Consider the following 13,848-nt stretch of genomic DNA (forward strand, 5'->3'; position numbering starts at 1 on the left):
AGGGATGGTGACTCAACCACTTCCCTGGGTAGCATATTTCAGTGCTACACAACCCCTTCAGTAAAGAAATTTCTCCTGATATCCAACCTAAACCTGCCCTGGTGCAACTTGATGCCATTTTCCCTCACTTTATCACTTTGCGCTTGGGAGAAGAGCCCGATCCCCACCTTACTATCACCTCCTTTGAGGTAATTGTACAGTACAATAAGGTCTCTCCTAAGCTTTCTTTTCTCTAAGCTAGACAACCCCAGCTGCCTCAGCCGCTCCTCATAAGACTTGTTCTCTAGACCCTTCACCAGCTTCATTGCCTTAACGGCTGAATATGAGTTATATATATTCTAATATGTAGGATGCATCCTTCCAGGATTCAGCTGATTTGACCAGCTTTCTGGGACACTCCTCTATTAATCTTGAAGAGTCTGGGAAGATGTGTAAGATAACAGTTGTGTAGGATGTAAATGATAATATGTGCTCAATCACCATTCTAAACTGTATACAGTCTTGTGAGAGTCAGTTCTAAGAGCAGCATTGTGCTATGGAGCAGAGCACCCATGCCAGAATCAAAAGGCCCAGGCACTCTTTCTCCTTCTATTATTGATCTGCTGATCTTGCTTATCCACTTTACCTTGGAACTCTGCATACACAGACTAATAATGATCATAATTTACTTGTAAAGGACCTTCAGTGAAGTGTGGGAAGTATTTTATATTATTGTTGGAAAAACTCCTGAATACTTGCATTTGCTCCATTGAGGATTACTCCTCCCCAGTTTTAAAAGACATGAAAAAAGTATTCATAATCTGTTGGAAATTCTAAGGTTTTTCTGGTACTGAGTTGCAGATTAAAAGCCCATGTAAATCATGCTCTTTTCCTGCATTTGTAATCTGTAAAAATCTCTGCTGTCTCTAGAAAGTGGCAGAAACTGTTTGGGAGGAAATGGGAAAGCACCAGGAACTAGCAGGGAGACCTCTGAAGTAAAGTGTGTTTTTTCCACTATGGGTCACTTCATCCACCCTAATTTAGGCAAGTGAAGGTTAGATCCCCAAGTCTGGGCTAGTCACCCTTGGCTTCCCTAAGAGGCCTGCTGGAAGCAATAACATTAATTAACAGTCAAAATGTTAGGTAAGAAGTCCCCAGCTGGCAATTCATTTCATCTTGAAGGAGGGGCTTAAGATGGCTCACATGAATGCTCTATAGAATCATAGAAACATCTAGATTGGAAAAGACCTTCAAGATCACCAACTATCAATCTGACCTACTGAGTCCCATCACTAAACCATGTCCCTTAGTGCCACATCCATGTGTTTCTTATACACCTCCAGGGATGTGGACTCCACCACTTATCTGGGCAGCCTGTTCCTATATTTGACAACTCCCTCTGTGAAGAAATTCTTCCTAGTGTCCAATACTTCCCCTGGCACAACTTATGTCACGTAAGAAATGACATACCTCTGTGCCTGGCAAGATTATGGAAAAGATCCTCCTGGAAGCAATGTCAAGACACATGCAAAACAAAGAGGTGATCCAAGACAGCCATCATGGCTTCACCAAGGACAAATAGTGCCTGACCAGTCTGGTGGCTTTCTATGGTGGAGTGACTGCATCAGTTGACAAGGGAAGACCGATCAATGTCATCTACCTGGACTTCTGCAAGTTCTTTGACACGGTCCCACATGACATCCTGATCTCCAAATTGGAGAGAGATGAATTTGATGGGTGGACCATTCAATGGATAAGGAATAGGCTTGACAGTCACACTCAAAGAGTGGTGGTCAATGGATCTATGTCCAAGTGGAGGCTGGTGACAAGTGGTGTACCTCAGGGGTCTGTCCTGAGACCAGTACAGTTATAGAACAGAATCATAGAATATCCCGAGTTGGAAGGGACCCACAAGGATCATCAAATCCAACTCCTGCCTCCACACAGGTCTACCCAAAAATTCTAAGAGCATAGTCCAAATGCTTCTTAAACTCCGACAGGCTTGGTGCTGTGAGTACGTCCCTGGGGAGTGTGTTCTAGTGCGCGACCACCCTCTCAGAGAAGAATCTTTTCTGATATCCAGCCCGAACCTTCCCTGTCACAGCTTGACACCATTCCCTCAGGTCCTGTCGCTGGTCACTAAAGAGAACAGATTGGTGCCTACCCCTTCATTCCCCTCCGTGAGGAATCTGTAGACTGTGATAAGGTCTCCCCTCAGCCTCCTCTTTTCCAGGCTGAACAGACCAAGTGACCTCAGCCGCTCCTCCTATGTCTTCCCCTCCAGGCCCTTCACCATCTTTGTAGCTCTGTTTAATATCTTCATCAACAACACAGATAGTGTGATCGAGTGCACCCTCAGTAAACTTGCAAATGACAACAAGCTGAGTGGTGCAGTTGATACAACAAAAGGAAGGGATGCCATCCAAATGGACCTGGACAGGCTTGAGAAGTGGGTCCACATGAACCTAATGAGGTTCAACAAGTCCAACTGCAAGGTGCTGCAGCTGGGTCGGGGCAATCCCGGACATGAGTACAGACTAGGAGAAGTAATTGAGACCAGCCCTGTAGAGAAGGACCTGGGGGTCCTGGCGGATGAAAGGCTTGACATGAGTTGGCAGTACACACTTGCAGCCCAGAAGGAAAACTGGGCTGCAACACCAGAGGAGCGGCCTGCAGGGAGAGGGAGGTGATTGTCCCTCTCTACTCAGCCCTTGTGAGGCTCCACTTGGAGTACTGCGTCCAGGTCTGGAGCCCCCAACACAAGAAGGATGTGGAGCTGTTAGAATGGGTCCAGAGGAGGGCCACAAAGATGATCAAGAGGCTGGAGCACCTCTCCTTCAAAGACAGGCTGAGAGAGCTGGGGCTGTTCAGCTTACAGAAGAGAAGGCTCCGGGGTGACCTCATTGCAACTTTTCAGTACTTGATGGGGATTTATAAAAAAAAATGGAGAGCAACTCTTTGCTCAGTCAGATATTGACAGGATGAGGGGGAATGGTTTTAAACTAAAAGAGGGGAGATTTAGATAGGAGGTTAGGAGGAAATTTTTCACTCAGAGGGTGGTGAGACACTGGAACAGGTTGCCCAGAGAGGTTGTGGATGTCCCATCCCTGGAGGTGTTCAAGACCAGGTTAGATGAGGCCCTGAGCAACCTGATCTAGTGGGTAGTGTCCCTGCCTGTGGCAGGGGGTTGGAACTAGGTGATCCTTGAGGTCCCTTCCAACCCAAACCATTCTGTGATTCTATGACTGAAGGTCTCTCTACCAGCACCACTAGTCCCCATGTGGATGAACTGAAAGAGTTCCCCTCACATCCGATAAAGAATGGAGATTCTCCTTAATCTTTTGCTGTTGATATATTTATAAAAGCATTTTATTGTCCTTTACTGCGCTAGCCAAACTGAATTCCAGCTGTGCTTTGGCCCTTCTAATTTTCTCCCACAACTTGACATTTGGGAGAGCATCTATACCTCTCTTTCCTTTACTGAGGGAATCTGGACTATTTTTAGATTCTTGAAGTTAAGTCATTGTTATTAACCCTGTATATGACCTTGGGCCTGTCTCTTTGCCCCTCTCACCCTTTGAACCTATATAGCAGATGTTCTTCAAGGGAAATCCTGACTTTTACTAAGCATATACTTAGTATCTTTCAGCTTCAGCACTGTTCTCAACCACAACTTCAGAGCAGGGCTGTGTTATTTTATATGTTACCATTTTTGTTGTTGAAAATGAAGGATATTTAGAAAAATCCTGCTGTGATTTCTCAAAAGGAAGTGGTTGTAACAGAATACTGGACCCTGCAGCCAGTAGGCTAGCACAAGACACTTTGGCTTGGTTGTGGGGACAGAGTTCCTGACTGAGGATCTATCATCAGGAACTATTCTGACTGAGGAACTGCATCTACTCCCAATCACACCAGTAGAGCTGAGCTGCTCGAGGAAGGTACTTACTGTAAATATCATCATGCTGTTCAACACTTCAGATCACTCACAAAACCAAAACCAGAAGCTCTTCTCACAAGTCAGTGTACCCACACAGCCCATGTGTCCATGCTATCTCGCTGCCAAGGTGCAAGTGGCAGTTATACTAGGGAGAATATTAGGCTTCTGAGAAAGAAGTCAGTCACCATAGTTTTTCTGTAGAAGTCTGAAAGCAGAAGATAGGAAGATCAGTCATTTTCCTACTTTTGTACTTTAAAGAAGAATGCTAGATGAATCAATTTTAATACCCACTATTGGATTGTATTGTTTTGCAACCTTAAGTGACAAACTAGGTAGCAGTTAAAAACTTTGCCTCAAATGAAGAAAAAGCTTGTAGTATAATCTGTTGTCCTATCTTAGGGTTCAGAAAGCAGGTGAAGAGGTTATTGTAAATGAGATTCAAGTCAACTATTTAGCCATCCTAAAGGTGTGTTTTGTCTAAACCTGGACTTGTCCAAAGCATTTGAAACTGTCCTGCACAACATCCCTGTCTCTAAATTAGAAAGAGATGGATTTGGTGTTGTTCAGGACTAAGTTAGATGAAGCTCTGAGCAACCTGGTCTAGTGGGTGGCATCCCTGCCTATGGCAGGGGGGTTGGAATTAGATGATCTTTAAGGTTCCTTCCAACCCAAGCCATTCTACGATTCTATGACTGAAGGTCTTTCTGCCAGCACCACTAGTCCCCATGTGGATGAACTGGAAGAGGTTATACTCCAAGGGCCAAGGGAGCCTCAGCAGGTTCTCCAGAGCATCCCAGATCTGAGCCCCAGAAAATCAGCAAATGTGCCTAAAGAGCAATTCTGATGTCTGGTCTGTGGCAGGGTCACACACCTGCCTTTTGCTCATCCCAATATTTAAGAAAGATTGGACTAACTGATCTTAGAGCTCTTTTCCAACCTGAATGATATTATGATTCTGTGATTCTAAAGGCTTCAAGCTTCTCCTCTTGAGTGGTGCCTCTGAAGTACTACAAATGGAGAGGCAGACACAATTATTAGTATCTGTGGCAGCTTATTGACCAGCAATTTTCCGTATTAAGCTTTCAAGTTTCACCCAAGTTTACAGGTGAAACATGTGCTATGCCTGTGGGGAAAAAGTGCCTATCAGTTTAACAATACCACAGTCAATGAGTTGAGCAGTCTCTTTGCAAGCTCACCTCCATGTCTTCAGCCTCAGAGGACGGAACAAGAGCAGCTACAGTAGCGCAAACTGTAAGAAGCCCTATAATTTCTTCAAATGTCATAGGAAAAGAAGGGGAAACTGCCATAAAATAATCACTTAGGGCAACCTTCAATAAAATTCAGATTATCCCGGGCCTGTTCTTGCAAGATGTCTGGATGTTAGTTAAAACTTTCATTTTGTACTGATGTCAGGCAAGCAAGACCTCACGATGTGCACAGAGCATTACAGAATCACACCCTTGTGAAGACGCAAGATTAGAAATATGACTTCTGCTTCCTGCCAAAGGAGTGAAAAAGCTGATATTTTAATTCTAGCTCCTAGATGAGGACAAAATCTGTCTTCAGAGATGTGTGTGCCAACTACCATAACTCTAAAGTGGGATCCTCTGCAAATACTTTAGAGTTGAATGTAAACCATACTTTTTAAAGTAAAGGTCACAAGAGGCCAAGGTAGGTGGAAGTAACTATAATAAGGACAAGGACAGAAAAATGCAATTGAAAAAAATAGGTATACACAGACGTGCAAGTTTTCCTCAAGTGAGAGAAAGAGTTCTAAACTTTTAGGCAGAAGCAAAAAGCTCACATCATTCTTTCTAAGACCTTTTGTCTTCATGTCTGCATAGTAAAAGACTCGTGCCATAAACAGCCATTCACCATTGACAAGTGAAAGGCATTTCTACGTGGGAAGAATAAGTACTAAAGGCCAGCAAACTGCCTCTTGAATTCATAGACATTTCTAAAGGTTCTGTATTCTTTTTCCTCTGCAATATGCACAAGTATTTGTTTGAAAGAAATTCAAAAGAATAAATGCAAAAGACAGAAAAGAGTGACCTCAGAGAAGTCCATGTCTTATCACATTGCACAGAGCTGTGTATCAAACATGTGTGTTCTTAAAAAAATGCAAAATGGAAAAAAAAGAAAGAAAAAGGAGGAGGAGGGAAGTATTTATTTGTCTTAATCTCTCTCAGACATACTTCATGTTCTAGAAATAATTTCCCCCATCATTCCTGATTCATGCAACTGCTGTTTTATTTTATAGTCACTAAAAGGCAAGGGCAAATGGACATCCGCATGCTATGAAAAAGGTCTAAATGCTGAAAATGTAGAAATACATCATAGTATACATTGTTCCTAAAAATATCTGCTTCATGAAATTGTGGAGGTTTTTTTTTTAATCTCAGTGATTTTGCCTGGAAGCTTGGCCATGGGAGTTCATGACATTCATGATAGATAGTAAGTACAAGAGTGCAGAAACAGATTTCCTTGAATAAATATATATTCATTTTAGCATATTCTCCTTCATAATGAATAGGGTTTCCTATTACAGTTATAATGGATGGTTTCTCAACTCTATTGCTGTGACTAATATTTTGAAGGAAAGAGACAAGCTGGTGAGGCAAACTTGTCGATGCAGAAGTAGGATGGAATAGCAGTAGTTATATAAATAGAAGGATTCTCCCTGTTGCCTTCAACAAGCAGTACAAACTTTATTTAAGAAAATACTCTCCAGCAATAAAACGCCTAACTCTCATCTCTGCATTTACATGGTCATTGCCAATGTTTGTGAGTTACCAGTATTTCAGTGACTCTACTAGATTCTTCAGAATCAAGTCTAAATCTTGTGACTGGGGGTGATGTAAAGACATATTAATTTTTAACTTTTTGCAATAAATGATTTTTCTTCAAAAATACTCTATTATCTACACATAAACTGAGGCAGGCAGAAAGAGGAGGCTCAGGGGGGATCTCATCAATGTGTATAAATACCTGAAGGGAGGGTGCAATGAAGACTGAGCCCGGATCTTCTCACTGGTGCCCAGTGGCAGGACAAGAGGTCACAAATAGAAACACAGGAAGTTCTGTCTAAACATAAGGAGACACTTCTTACTGTGAGGGTGACAGAGCCCTGGCACAGGTTGCCCAGCGAGGCTGTGGGGTCTCCTCCTTGGAGGCCTTCAAAAGCCACCTGGAGATGGGCCTGGGCAGCCTGCGCTGGGTGGCCCTGCTGGGGCAGGGCTTGGGCCTGGTGGCCTCCAGAGGGCCTCAGCCATCCTGTGTTGCTGTGATTCTGTGATTTTGGAGTGGTTTTTTTTTTTGGGAGCTACTTTAAAACACTTAAGCAGACCACAATAGACAACTGTTTAGTAAAATTTTGTTATGTCTTCAATCAGATGACTTTACTTTGGTTTAAAGTATGCTCCAGTGAATGGTAATCCACCACCAAGTATAAATAACAAAAACAGAATGTTGCAGTGTAGAAGTAGGATAGAAGTAGTGTAGATGTATGCACAAGGTAGCAGGATGGAGAGGCAGAAGACGGATAGATGTGTGTTTATTAGCAACTCTGCTTATGTTAAGCAAATTTGCCTTGGCTTTGAGGAGCAAAACTCCTTTGAAAGCCAGAACAAAACGTGAATACTTAGAACCTCTGAATATCAGATTTTTTTTTTCTATGCTTCATTTTTCTTTCTACAAAACAGCTTTTGATCTACATTTTTGTAAACAGCATATAAAGTTCTGACTGTAAATTGACGTCCATTGCAGTTCATAATATGTAGTCCAAATTAATATCTTGTGGTCTGTAAAAAATAACTCGCATATTATATGCATCTGAATCTTACATGCTACCCAGTCCACTGAACAAAGTGTTCTGTTCTTGATACTGCTTTTCTTTCAAACCTTTCTTGAACAGCTAGCATCTCACTGTTTTATTAAAAAGAGACAATGCAAACAGGCATGAAGTTATATCCTCTGAAAAGAAACATAATTCTTTTAGACTCTAACAACCAGATAAATATTCAAGGCATAGTAACCATTCATTAAGCTCATAACTTGCCTTTGAATCGGGTGTTTTGATGCAATCAGTGTTGATGCCAGGAGGAAAAACCCTTTAAGTCAAAGAGACTTGCACATGTGCTTAAATTTAAGCACAACCTGAAGTGCTTAATGGATAGGAAGGAACCAATGCCTCTGGCCCTAAACATCAAACATTTTCAGCAGATGCATTAGTGATAATAGAAGTATATGATCTGCTTCCCTGCTCTCACTACTGCTTCTAATGTACTCTAACATCTCAGGAAACAAGACCAAACAGACAAAACAGAAGATCAGCGTGTGAAAAAATGTTTCTCTATTTTCCTTTTTCTCTATGTTACCATTTACAACATAGAGGAGACTCAGTATACTACCCTGTAAGTGCTTAACTCCCACGAAATCATAACTCTGTGAAAATTAGAAAAGATGGGCATTAACAAATGGAATCCTATTGGACCAGTGGGACTTGGCCAGTTTTTACTTAGTCTGATTCTGCTGCTCAGAACATTTCTTGAACACTCTGAACAGCATACCTACTAATTAGCCTCCATTAGCAGGTAGTCAGAACCCTTAAATACTCTTTTTAGTGCCTTAATTAACTAAGAAGGTTTACATGTTCTTCCTTCCTTTTTCTTCTGTTTTAAAGATGGACATTTATCTCTGCTTGACATACATTTCTTCTGCGAAATTTCCATACCCAAGAATTTGACAAAGGCCGAAGTTAGCAGCTTGCTGTGATATCACCTGATGGATTTTAACTTAGCTGGAGTTGTTTTACCACTCACAGAACTGGCTTGCTATTTTGCGCCTACATGGAGCTGGCTCTAGTTTAACTAACTAGACGTTGCTTCAGACTGCCTGAGGAGCAAGGGGTGCCCATTTTGAAATTAAAGCACCTCTGAAAGACTCCTGCTTTAATGCTTCTGACTAACTGGGCTGTTTAGCTTTGTGTCTGCCCGGCGTGCCTGCTGGAGGTCAAAAGCATTCCAGATGTGCAAGGCCTGGTTATACTTACCTGCTGATATAGTAAGGGAATATACACCACTACTTTCTGTAATTATTATTCTTCTGGATTAAGATTGCTCTATTGTAGAGAATAAAATAAATAGAAGACTTTGGACATTTCAAATTAAACAGTCACAACCATCCGATGAGGTAAATTCCAATGTTCATATGGATTTTACCATGTTATCGATGTATCTTTCCAAATATTTGTGTTGGTTCTAATTTTTCCATGTTGCCTACATTATCTGTTATCATTATACCTTCTGTTACAGGAATCTTCTGCTCAATTTGACTTATATTTGGAGATTCTTCAATTTAATTTCTTATTTTGTTTATATCTGGCCCCGAGGTGATCCTTCTCTCTGATTGTTTCACCATCTGTGTGTTTAATACAATTGCAGCACTAAATTCCATCAAAACTGAGTTTTGCTTAGGTGAAATATTTTCAAATTTGAATTTATGTCTTTTAGAGTTTAGTTTTTGTTTTGTTTTGTTTTAATAACTTCGTTAGGAATTCAAGCCTGCACAAAAAATGTAATCCTGGAAGTATATTAGTATATTTCATAGACAGGAAATTCTTTGGGATTTTCAGTCACTTTTTGATTATGCCTCAGGTTAACCACTTCAGTTCATTTTTCTGGCTGGCTTCAAAAGGTGGTGTTCATAAACATTGAGTTGTGAGCTTTCACCTGTCAGATGTTCAGGATATCCAGAATGTAAACCTATTACATTCTGACAATAAAGCAACAACAAGAATGTCAACAGGTCACCAATGTAAATTGCTGCAGCTAACCTGTCTGACTTTGCTCAAAGCAAATGAGAGAATGATGATAGGAGTCGTTCCCTGGTAAGTGGATAGCAATGGCAGGGCAAGGAGGTGGTGAGGCAGCATCTCAGCATGGGGATAAGGAAAGGCAACCATGAAAGAGTACCAGGACAGCTGGATCTGGAGGCAAATACCTCTCCATGAGTACTTACACAGAGCATTTGTGGGTTTTGTCATTTTTGTTCAAGGTGGCATTGTAAATATTTAGAGACCTCAAATATCTTTGACTTGTACTCTGCTGCCCTACAGCCTGTAGGTTCAAGTTTGGCAATAAGTGTTCCCAGAAGTATTTCACTGGCTTATGGTTTTAACGAGGTACCTAAGCATCATGGCAGGAAAACATAGGTGGTGTCCCCCTAATATCTTAGTGTTGGAATAGATAACCCTGCTGCTTGTAACTGTGCTATGACAGCTGGAGCTCAGGGAGCATGTGGGTACAGGATGGAGCATGCAAAAAATTCAGACTTGTGCCCTCAGCTTTCCAGTGGATTTTCTGCTAGAGCATCTGTGCTGCAGGCTTGCATTTCTTAAGTGTTCCTCTTACTAAAATAAAGAGGAACATTCCTCTAAACTAAAATAAATTATTAGGCATGCGACTGATACTTAGGAAAGCACTTTATTCTTATATCTCCTTCTGGTGTATAGTAACAAAGAGATTAACAAAGTTTGTAAGGACATGTGCTCCCATTGCTATCATGTGTAAACAATCCAAAGACCTTTCAGAGGAGTGGTTGGGAAAATGCTGTGAATTATGTGGTGGATTAATTCCAGGAAACTGTTCTGCACAATCTGAGGTTAATACTAATAGCCTGCTTCATAGTAGTTAATACTAATAGCCTGCAACTTCTTTTATAATGTGGAAGATTTGAATGGAACACATTTGAATTTGTCTGCAAAATACTTGAGTAGAATACTCTGAATATTCTAAACCATGCCCTTTTCATTAAGGAAAAAAAAAAAGCAAAATGTAGAGAGGTGAAGACAATAGAAAGATTTCCCACCCCTTCCTCCTTTTCATACCTCATCCAGAAGTCTGTGATAGAAACAGCATCAGAGTTTGGGAAGTAAATGTAGAATTTGTTTTCTAGATCATCCTATCATATCTCCCCTTTCTTCCTCCCCTGGCCACTGAATTCAAAACAGTGAATTTTGTCCCTAAAAACACCCGTGTTTCGGTCTGCCCACCAAAAATAGATATATCCTTTGTCATGGGAATATGACTTTCAGGCAAAACAGAAGCAAGGTGGAGACAGAGCTTGTCAGAGAAAGCCAAAGACAAAAAATATCCAGTGATCACTGACTGTGCCTTGCAGAGGGGGCCACAAGTGTGGATGTGTTTCTAGGTATTACTGTATAACCGCTAAGTGCACCCAGTGTTTGTCTCACACTGTCATTAAAACCTTATGTTTCTTTTCCAGGTGTCTTGTTCTCACTGGTAGTCGTGATGTATGTGATCTGGGTCCAGGCGGTGGCTGATCTGGAAAACTACACAAACATGAAAAAATTGGATTGCCCAGACTTTGCTGTTTATGTACGCTATGGCTGGTCTTTTATGCTGGCTCCAATAGGAGTATTTTTTGCATTATTAGCAGGAATGCTATTCTTGTTGGTAGGGCGTGCTATTTATTTACGCTCAGACTAGTCATATACTGAAGGGAATACAGGAAACCTAGTGAAACTTCATGACACAATTTTATACATTATTACTGTTATGGCAATCCTAAGTATGCAGGCACACTTCTGGAGTTTCTTCTGTTATTTGTTGAAGGCTGATGGACACAAAATTCAATACAGGAAGAAACCACCCTTAGTCCTAGCTAGTTGCTTTTAATTCTTTAGAAAGTACACACGTGGTTCTCCATAGTGTACTACTAGCAGCATTTTTGCAGTTTTGCAAACAGAGGAAGGCAAAAATATTCTGCAACTGAAAGCCCAATGTGAAATGGGCCAAATCAACATTTTATACATTTCTTAACATGTATCTTGTGCTTCTGCTTGTAGAGAACAGTAAAAGATGGAGGGAAAACAAACATTCAAATACAGTAATTTAATCTACCTCCTCTCCTGTTTTCCACTACTTGCCTCAGCTTCGATACAAGCAAACTTATCTGCACTTTATAAAAATAGAGTGCAGTTGTTCATGCAGAGTCCATGGGAAGAGGGTAAGAGAGAAGACAATTACAGTAAACAGCGATTTGGTGCTAGTCTGTACATGTAAAACCTTAACTACTTCTGTTACATGTTTCTCCTTTCTGTATGCATTTGAAAGCTGTATACTTCTATATTCTGAAATCTTTGTTTTTTTTGCATGATTGTGTAGGCCAAAATACCATATTTTATTCACTAGTTAAAGTTATGCCAAAACTGTACTTTGAATTACTGCTTTAATATTTTAATCAAGTTTTAACCCTTTTATTTTGAATGGAATAATTGGCTCCTCCTCCCTGAAACATTTTCTTGGTTGTGTCAAATGCCTTTTTTTTTTTTAATCATAAAAAGGTTTATTATGAAGATAATACCTACGACATGTAAATGTATGTTTAATGTAGCCATCATTTTTCTTAAATATTAAAAATCTACATTATAGACCAAATCCATCCTCGCTACTAGTCATCCCAGGGAAATCAATGAGACTAGCAAATAAAGCAGGGGAGGAGGATTTGGTTCTGTTTTGTAGGAGTGGCTGGTTCTTGAGGTGTGTTTGTGTGTGTGTCTGTGCGTGTAAGATGGGGTGAGGATGGGGCTGTATGCATGATATGGAAAAGATGGTGTGGAGTTTTAACAATGGGGAAACTTGGTTTGTCTGGCATTGGGCCCAAGCTGAAATTAAATCCATCTGAGAGTGTGTTCATTTTCACTTTGTAACTCAATGCAGAGTAGTTTGAGACTGATGGGGAAAAATAAAGACTGCATGTTGGTTTCCTCTTGTTCGTAATGCTTAATTCCACAGCTGTTATGAATACTAAAAGCATCACTAAAAGGCAGGAAAGGAGTGCCCACCTAGAAGATGTGGTAGGCTAGATTGGATGCTGCTTCCATTTCAGGAGCTTTTGTGATTGGAAGATTTCCAGCCTTCCCTGCTACTTATTTATTTTTCCATCATCAAGATTAGCATTATACAATACAGAACAGGAAGATGACAAGGGCAGGGGGTAGAGGAGTATGGGGCTATGATGTTTGGAATAATTACCAAATCATAAAAATATTTTTATTGGCAGCTAACATGGTGTTTTTAATTACTGTGTCAGAGAGTATGATGGGTGAATTTTAACCAAATATTCATAAACTTATATGTGAACTCCATATAAATGATAGCCATCCGGAGAACATTAGGGTTACACAATAATGCCCTTGGTTAATCAGGAAATGCTGAAATTAACCCTGCCCCTTGTGCATATGGTATTATATTCCTGCCCGTAATTACACAATCACATACTGTTTCTCAAATAATACAATCTGTGGTATTTACCCCCTTTACAGTCTAGGATACTCACTGGTAATTGGGGAGGTAAATTCAATAATCAGCAGTCATTCGACTAGGTACCCCTCCCAAACCCTGTCTGGCTCTCTGCGGGGGAGAGTCCTTCTCCACAAGAGCTTGGAGGGGGCAATACGCTTGAGCCACTTTCTTGCAACTTTTAGAAGCTGGAGGAATCGAGAGGTGCCTCAGAGCTGGACTTCTTCCAGGAACCTAACCATGTGCGCAGCAGCAACTAATAAACTCTGCAAGGAATGAGCCAAAGGCTCCTGTGGAGCCCTTAATTCAGCCCATGTGCATCTTCAGAACTCTCTCCATTATGCAGCTAAATTAGCTACCCTCCTATGTGCAAGGCAACCTCTCTTGGAGGCAACCTAAATTAGCTATACTCCTATGTGCAAGACAACCTCTCTTGGAGGCAACCCTCTGGGTCAGACTGCGGGCATAATGGCTGTTGCAGATCCAAGGAGTTTCCTTAAAAACTTCAGGAAGCCTTTCGACATCGGTAGAAATTGCTTAACTATGAATATTCTTCACTCTGACTTACTCTGTTGATTTGCTTTAACTGGATACCACCTTTTTCTCCTA

The 13,848-nt window shown here is 41.0% G+C and overlaps 1 protein-coding gene across 3 annotated transcripts in view; it reads left to right on the forward strand.

Annotated features, from left to right (window-relative positions):
• TMEM182 (transmembrane protein 182) overlaps nucleotides 1–12,704 on the forward strand; it is a 49,238-nt gene extending 36,534 nt beyond the window's left edge. For all 3 annotated transcript variants that reach the window (XM_080603659.1, XM_080603660.1, XM_080603658.1), the window contains exon 5: nucleotides 11,201–12,704. In XM_080603659.1, coding sequence (XP_080459785.1) covers nucleotides 11,201–11,424 — 224 coding nt within the window. In that variant the 3' untranslated portion in view covers nucleotides 11,425–12,704. The remainder of the gene's footprint in view (nucleotides 1–11,200) is intronic.
• The last annotated feature ends 1,144 nt before the right edge of the window (nucleotides 12,705–13,848 follow it).

Source organism: Anser brachyrhynchus (assembly GCF_964034855.1).
Source record: "Anser brachyrhynchus genome assembly, chromosome: 1".
NCBI lineage: Eukaryota > Metazoa > Chordata > Aves > Anseriformes > Anatidae > Anser > Anser brachyrhynchus.